This window comes from Ahaetulla prasina, chromosome 5 (genome assembly GCF_028640845.1).
Source record: "Ahaetulla prasina isolate Xishuangbanna chromosome 5, ASM2864084v1, whole genome shotgun sequence".
NCBI classification, from domain to species: domain Eukaryota; kingdom Metazoa; phylum Chordata; class Lepidosauria; order Squamata; family Colubridae; genus Ahaetulla; species Ahaetulla prasina.
Window position 1 is genome coordinate 91644352 of NC_080543.1, and position 8952 is coordinate 91653303.

General features: G+C 38.2%; 1 protein-coding gene across 1 annotated transcript; it reads right to left on the bottom strand.

Annotated features, from left to right (window-relative positions):
* Window positions 1-2943: 2943 nt before the first annotated feature.
* On the bottom strand, window positions 2944-8696 carry LOC131199956 (uncharacterized protein K02A2.6-like; the record flags this gene model as incomplete). Its single annotated transcript, XM_058186243.1, has 2 exons — window positions 2944-3064; window positions 7903-8696. Coding segments are annotated over 2 exons (915 nt in total), but the record flags the coding sequence as incomplete, so codon positions are not given.
* Between the last annotated feature and the right edge of the window lie 256 nt (window positions 8697-8952).

An 8952-nucleotide genomic window follows, 5' to 3' on the forward strand; every position in this document is an offset into this window, starting at 1 on the left:
TGAAAACTTCAATTGATCCACAGTCAGATACATGGCACATATTGAAATGAGTTGTAGTGATTAACATGAAATATGGAAGACTGAGACATGGAAGGCATGAGTAGTCAATGGTAAAAATGGTAAAAAACATGAATTAATGAATGAAAGGAAAGGACAACCGGATATCCATAAAACTAAGAGAAAGAGAAAGGATGCAAGAGAGCTGAATGGTATATCCAAAAAAAGTAAAAGATGGAGGCACAACATGTGATCATAATTCTGTCTCTTTTTAATATGTAACATGGTGCACATTAACAAAGGCAAGGCTTAAATGACCTGGATATGACCACCATTTTCACTTTTTGTATCCCTTTCCCAAAAATTAGGAACATCCCCTGTGGACATTCCTAATTTTTAATAAAAGTTGGCTGATACTGTGGCGGAATTAATGAATACATGCAAGGAAGTGAAAGTGTAGATTTCATTTATGAATGGATAAGAAAATATGAATTATAGTCATCTAGGTTGTTTGGGTATATATATATATATATATACAACTGGGATGTATAATTTGGTTAGAGATACATATTAGATTTCATAATGAAAGAACCAAAGAGAAATTTGAAGAATTTAAAGAAAAATAGTAACATTCTGAACACAAAAAATCCATAAGGTTTCCAGTCAACAATCATTGCTTGAATTATTCTTCATGAATGCTGTGATATTTTGGTGAAGAAATAGTACTTGTTGTTTTTATTATCAATGGTAGTTTATTTTAAACTATATTAATTCTCAGAATAACCTATTTGTCCACAACAGCTGTAATAGTCGCCCATACTGTTAGCACCTTATAGCATGTACTGAAAGCAAGTGTTGCCTTTTTGATATTACTTTATGGTTTATCAGCATCCATCTACCCCCTCTCCCTTCCTCCCTCTCTTGCTCTCCCTCTCCTCCTCTCTCTCTCTCTCTCTGTGTGTGTATGTGTTTCAAAAAGCCAAATGTTTGCCTAGTTTCTACCATTCTAACATATATCAATGTTTAAACCCATACAAATTCCATACAATGTTTAATCTCATACCATGCAGGGGTTAAACTGTGTTGCTGTTGATTTTCTCCCCACCCCTATGGGGTGGTTAGACGAGATGCTCTTTCTGATAGCACTGGATCTTCACCAGAATATCATTCTCTTAGAACACCTATGAATATTTTTTCTTCTCTGACCATTATATGCCAAGAACAAGTCTTATTATGGACACTCATTGAAAATATTCTGATTTATTGTATTGCTTTCAGTTAAAGATTCATGGCATCTAACATATTTCTCTAGCATGGAGGCAAATCATAACCATTTTTTCAAATAATTGATTAGTTATGCTTTATGACTTGAATGTGAATGTAGCATATTGGATGTTATGGAGCAAGCATGTGAAAACATCTTCAACTAGTTCAAGAATGTGAGTATACAAAAGACACAAGATTCAGCTATATTTTGCACTGTGTGTGCTGTGTTACATCACCCTATACTGACCTACCAACCAGAGCAATAGTGATCGGAAGAGATCAGCAGACTTAACTTTTTAATCTATTCTCTCTCTCTCTCTCTCTCTCCCCCCCCCACTCTCTTTATTATAGATCTCCCGTATATTAAAATATATTGTAATAAATTACAATAATATATTATTGTACACACATGCACGCACAACTTCATTTCTAGTTATCTATCAATATACTATTTTACACTATTATTTCATTCATTAATATCATATTACTAATAATACCTCTCATCTGGAATATTTGTTATGACATGCTAAATAAGGATCCAGAACAGTATGGCTTCTGCAGCTGACTGATATGGTGAAAATTAACATAGGCAGAATCTATCCCACAAGTACCACATCTCTTAAGCCCAAGTATGAAGGCAACCTAGAGATATACTTACTGGTTGCACAGCCAATGTTCCCATTCTCAGTTTTCCTACTCTCAAAATTGTGGAGCACCCAAACTTGTAAAGTCACACGGTTAAGATCAGAATATAAGAATTTCTACTCACAAAGTAGTTTATATAGCCCTCTGAAAATGTAGGGTCTCAACTTTATTAGAATACGCAATCACATATGGAGAAATCGGTTTGTCTTTCTCTGATTGTGAGTACAACAGTCTTTAGACTTTGTCATTCCCTTTAGGAACTCTTGGAATATTCTCTCTCTATTCTCTCTCTATGCTCTTGGAATATTCTTCTGCATGATAATTTGAGCAAAGAGGTCCTCTCAAATAATTACTGTTCAGATTGGAATTCTTAATGACTAATCCATGAGCTCATTAACAGATCTGTATTTTACGAAAGTCAGAAGTTCTAGAAGTAGATTGACAAATCCTTCAGAAAAGTTAAGCAGGGAGGGAAGTGAAGAGAAACTTTTAACAATATAAATATCAGTCTCATTGTGCACTAACAGAAAGCTAAGCATTGCAGTTCTGCTGTGAAAAGCATTTGCTGCTTTGTCAGTTTCAAAGAGTTACAAACAAATCAACTTGTCATAGCGCAGAAATCTCAAGCTTTGGAGCTGCCAGACACAGGCTGTAATTGATGCACGTATATTCAGTATATCAAGGAAAAGAACCAGAAAAACAAAACCTTTCTGATTAGGGAAGGAGACAATAAAATTTGACAAGCAACTGCAGACACCTGTCACACTTATGGTTTGCTTTATTTTTTTAACGCATGACTTCAAAATATCATTTGTAGGAATTTCCCTTAAACTTCAACCATCTTCAAACATAAAGATTAATGATGATATTCAAACAAGGATAAAATTGTGGTTACACATCATAGGTATTTAACTAACTATAGTTGTACAAGCCAGAGATCCATCATAGACGCTTCCCCAGGTATCCCGCCAGATGTCAGCTCAGAGGAGAATGAACCAGTCCCAGGCACATCAGGAGGGAAATTAGTCAATGGCTCTAAGCAACTGTTTGAGAGGGATTTGGCTGAAGCACAGCTGCACCAGGACAGCCCTGAGGCTTCAGGTAGGGGAAAGCATGCAACTGCACCTGGTCAGCAATGAGAAAGAGGAACTGCCTTCTGCACCAGATCCAAGAACATGTAGGCAGACAAAAGGCAGGAGCAGCGAAGGTCAGCCCAATTATTCTCAAGGAGGCAGCCTGTCCCTCTTGATGGTCTGCACCAGAAACTGATTATTTAGCACAGCAGACAGATGGAGGCGATGTTGGGAACATGTTCATTTGCTAGCTGTGTGTTTGCTTGTCACTTCGCCCAAACAGGTGCGAACCGGTAGCATTTCACCACTGCACAAAACCACTAGTATGTGTGTGAGAGTGAGTGGGACAGCACACTGAGGGTCTTTCCATAGAGATGCCAACACTGATTCCTCAATCACCATCAGGTTTGTGTCTGTGCTGCTGTTCATTTCTTCTTTTATCTTTCCTTCTATGAGTATTTTGTGCACCTGGCCAATGTGAGAGCACTAAACAGGGGAGCTAGTCACTATTTTCCACCATTAGCTATTTCACATTGAACCACAAGACAGAGGAATAGCACAGGCTATCCAAATATAAGCAGTGCCTTGTTGGATAGATCTCTGGCTCATCTATTCCAGCAGCTTGTTTTCATACTAGTCAACCAACTGTATAAGGAAGTTTACTAATTTCCCAGCAGATGGCCTTCAGAAGCAATATACTGCCATCCAGGCTACTAGCCACTGATCCTCAGGTGTTCCATGAATTGGTCCAACCCTTTCTTTTCTTTTTTTAAAAAAATATTTTTATTGAACATTTTTTAAAAACAAAAAGAAATTTTGACAATTTTTTTCTTTTCAACAGATTCACGCTGGTAACGAATTTCTTATACATTTTTTCTCCCTTATTCTAATGTATATTTTATACATATAAAATTTTACATATACATATTTTTATGCATATACTTCTAATATTAATTTATTTATTTACATATAAATAAGCGTGTACACAATTTCTTTTCTGAAGTTTTTGTTTCCACCTCTTTGTTCTTGTATTCCTACTCCTATTTCAACCATTATTTACTCTTTCCTTGCCTTTTATCTCTTTCCTCCAACCATTTATACCATTTCTCCCAGACTTGGTAATATTCTGTTTCTTGTATCTCCTTTGTAAACTTATCTATTTCCGCACATTCCAAAATTTTCCTAATCAAATTGCCTTCAGTTGGTATATTGTTTTTCTAGTTCTGTGCGTAAACTATTCTTGCTGCTGTGATTATATGAATAAATAAATACTGTATTTCTTTTTCATATGACTCCAGTAGTATTCCTAATAAAAATGTTTCTGGCCTCATCTCTATATGTTGTTTAGTTATTTCCTCTAATTGTGATTTAATTTTGCTCCAAAATAGTTTCGCTTTATGATAGGACCACCACATTTGGTAATATGTTCCTTTTGCTGTTTGCATTTCCAGCACAATGGTGAAATGTTAGGGAACAGTCTAGCTGGTGGCAAGTGCCACCTGTAGAACATTTTGTACATGTTTTCTTTATAGGATACAGACATTGTTAGTTTATAATTTTTGTTCCATAATTTCTCCCATTTGTCCAATTCAGTGGGAGGCAGGACAAGGTATCTTTGGCCTGAAATTACAGGAAAAAAATGTAGCCAGTTTGTCTATGCTCAATGTATAAAGCCCACCAGAAGTTTCAGAGAATCATGAAGGACCCACAAAAGAAAATGGTGGCTATATTTGAGTTAAGTGAAGACAGTAAAGGCAGTTAAGTAAAAAATTAGCTGCTGTTATCGAAATATAAGGCCAAGAAAAGAAAAGGATGCTTCCTACAAGTAGCTACTCCAACTTTCAGCAATAGTTATTGCTCAACAATAGTTTCAGATGTAACCTTTGTTAAATTATATATATTCAGATATATTCAAAGGTATTTTAACATCTGCACTTTATAATAATCAAAATTAAAACGTTATACATCAGGAAAGTAGCAAAATCTGGAATTAAGCAATTCAGTTAACTATGGTTTTAGCATTTTAGGTGAAAGTGTAAACTATCTAAAATTCCCATCATCTTGACATTTAATTTCCTTTCATTTCCATCTGGCTTTCTGATTTGATTTCAAAAACATCTACAGCCAGTGTTTTGAATAGCTCAGATTTAATGTTGGTCTAATCAGAACTTCACAGAAATGTCACAACTGTTATCAACAATTCCAATATAATGCGGAAGGAATTTTCTTTTAAATTAATCAAAATTGTATTACTTGGGATAAGAAATAAGACATTTATGTGGAAACATAAAAAAAACCCTCCCAATTTTAAAGCTTAACAGTTTTAGATCTGGCAGAAGTGGTAGTTCTGTTACATTTTCATCATTTGGTATGGTCGCCTTACAAATTATTTCCAGCCTCAGTTAAAAGAATGTAATCCAGAGCTATACAGATTAACAGAGTTGGAAGGGACCTTGTAGGTCTTCTAGTCCAACCCCCCCAGCTGCTGATAAAATATGATATTTTAGCCTCAATGTTTAATAGTTAACATAAATGTTTAACAAAATTTGTGTATTATACTAAACCACTGTTTCATGGGTCCCAAAATCCACAGAGGTGATGACTATAGCCACGAATAAAGACATTTTTGATTCTTTGGAAAAGAACCATGACAGACTTACGGAAAAACATAGTAAAGTACAGAGATTCACATTGACAAAAGATAAATATTTTCAAAACCCATGGCCTCCCCATTTGTAACATCAGGGCATGAAAGCTGGACCATTAGATAGGTTGAATGAATAAAAACCAATGACTTTGAGCTTTGCTGCTGTAGAAAATTGTTAAGGCTATGTCATGCTCCAGGAAAGATATTTTTTAGTATTTAGTAGAAGTAAAACCAGACTGCAGACTGCTCTTCATCCTTTATTTAAGGAATATGACTCAACAAGTTACATGTTACAGATATTTCAAGAAGTCAGCTGTGAGGTCTTAATATTTTAAAAAAGCATCCCCTTGCAAATGATTACTCACTGAGTCAGGTGGCATATACATTTAAAATATTAATTGCACAGTCAGCCAGATGTTTAGATAGGATTTTGCATTTTTTTTATTGAAAAAGTTTTACAATAAAATTTTTCCCCCTTACATCCCACACCCCTCCACCCACCCACGATCAACCCCCACCCCCACCCCAAACTTCCCAGAGCAGAATACAAGGTATACAATGACAATCATAAGCTAGAATACCCTAATTATCCATAAATTCCCATCTCTCCCCTAAAACCTCAACTCTCCTTCTCCGTAAAGAAAAACAAAAAAGAAGGAAATGTTTGTTCATAAAATATTTGATGTTTCTTCATCCAATAATTGTTCTAAATATAGTCAGTCCATCTTCCTCATTCCGATATATTTTCTTGTGGGTTTTCAGTCTGGTACATTGAAGTTTCCAACAAGTTCAATATTTTTAACCTCTAGTCTTTGATAACAAACATATAATCCATCTTCCAATATTACACTAGCATCATCACAATAAATTACAAATATTTTATAACCATTTTAACATTTTAACCTTAAGCAACTCCCTTTCTGTTTTAATTTTTATTTTAATTCCCCCCCCAACACTTTAGACTCAACATCAATTTTTATCCAAAGTAACTAAATCCACCATTAATAAAATAATGTCAAAAAATATATATCTCCCTCATTTTACTTGCAAATTAAAACGAATACACCCCAACTTAATTTCCAAATACCATCTATAAAACTTTTTATATAAAAAAGGAATTTAAATTATCCTTCCTTACTTTCAATTTTTATCTAAAATAGATAAATCCAACATATATAATAATAACAACATAAATATAATACACCCATATTTGACTTACAGACTCAAACAAATGCACATTATCCTTTCTATTTCTTTTATGTTCAGAAATTTTTACTTACAATTTACCCTTTCCCATAAAAGGAAACACTTTTCATCTGACAATGTTGCTTCTTTACTCCTTGTTCTTTTTTAAAGATTACCATCCTTTGCTCCTCCCCTGCTATTTTCTGTATTTCTTCTCCCAAAGTTACCGCCCCAATTTCAAATTGTGTTTGCTTTACTTCCTTCTCCCTTTTTTTAACCATTTCCACTTCTCCTTAACTTCTAAATCTGGTAAACTTCCAGCCTTCAATACTTCAACATAGAAAGTGTTAGATTTGGGCAATAACGAGGCAGGAGACCAGGGTAGTGACAACAGCTCTTTACTATATGGTGAACCCAGCAGCCGGGCTGGGGAAAAACCTCTCCTTATATACAGTTTAACCGGCGGCTTCAACCAATCAGCAACGTGCTTGTTTCCCGCCAAAATATTTAAAGATACATTACACTTCTTCCCTCCCAGAAAACACTTTACCTATATATTTACATTTATTTACATATTACTTTTCAACGTAATCACGTAAATAGACTGGGCGTCTTCTGACTCTTTCGGACCTGCGCAGTACAGTCTCTGGGAGTGGGTTGAGTTGGCCGGAGGGGCTGTTTGCTCCTCTCGGCTCCTCCTCTAGGCCATCCGGCCCTGGATTATTTTCCGAGTTGTCCCTGCTGTTTTCTACAGGAACCTGTGGGCGTCGCTGGACCTCCGGGAATTCAGTTAAGTCCTGCGATTTTCCCGGGTTTGAGTCAGCTGTTGGTTCAAACATGGAATAGTCAGGGCCTGTTTCGTCAGACTCGGGTTGTCCGGCTAACCGTTTCCTCAATTGATCTATATGTCGCCTCCATACTCGGCCATCCGTTAACTCTACCAAGTATGATTTGGGACCTGTTATGTTTAGAATTTTTCCTGCTACCCAGGTCGGGCCCTCACCATAGTTGTGTGCCCATACCCGGTCGCCTATATCCATTCCCCTTGTCTTTTCGAGTCCCCCCTTGTATCCCTCCGGTGTATAGTTGGGATTTAAACGGTCTAGTGGGCACCTGAGTTTTCGGCCCATTAGTAATTCGGCAGGGCTTCTGCCGGTGGTGGCACAGGGGGTTCGGTGTTGGACGGCTAGGAAAATATCTATTTTTGATTGCCAGTCGCCTGGCTTGAGTCTGGACAATGCCTCTTTCGCGCTTCGGACGAAACGCTCTGCAAGGCCATTCGTCGCAGGGTGGAAAGGCGCCGAGAGGGCATGGCGGATGCCCTCTTCTGCCAAGTATTCCTCAAACTGTGTTGCCGTGAATTGCGGGCCGTTATCGGAAACCAATGTGTCAGGCAACCCATGTGTTGCAAATAGGTGCCGTAGGACTGAGATCACGGCTTCGGCTGTCATGGATCTCATGAGAATGATTTCCAGCCATTTGGAGTAGGCATCGACTACTACCAGGAAGGTTTGGCCGTGGAAGGGGCCGGCAAAATCAATGTGGATTCTCGACCAGGGCCCTTGGGGTCTTTCCCATTCCCGAACCGGGGCCGTTGGGGGTAGAGGTCTGGACTCCTGGCAGGCCTGGCATTTCCCTACCCTTTCAGCAATTTCGGAGTCCATTAAGGGCCACCACACATAGCTTCTCGCTAGACCCTTCATCCTAACGATCCCTGGGTGACCCTCGTGCAGGAGATCCAACACCCTTTTTCTTAATTTCTCTGGGATCACCACTCTATCCCCCCATAGCAGGCACCCCCCTTGAGCCGAAAGTTCCCCACGTTTTTTTACAAATTCTTTAAAACGCTCGCCCGGCGCAGCGGGCCACCCTCTTTGTACCCAACCGAGTACAGTCCTCACAATAATGTCCCGGTATGATGCCCGAGCCACTTCCTTAGACGTGACTGGGCCAGAGTCCAGAGAGTCAATTAGCAGGATGGGCGTCCCCGGAGTGGGGTCTTCGATCGCCCTGGTAGTGGGCATCTGCTTAAGGCGTCCGCATGCCCCAACTCTTTTCCAGGTCGATGCTGCAGCTTGTAGGAATAAGCGGCTAAGAAGATAGTCCATCGGGTCAATCGTGGCGAAAGTGCCACAGGCG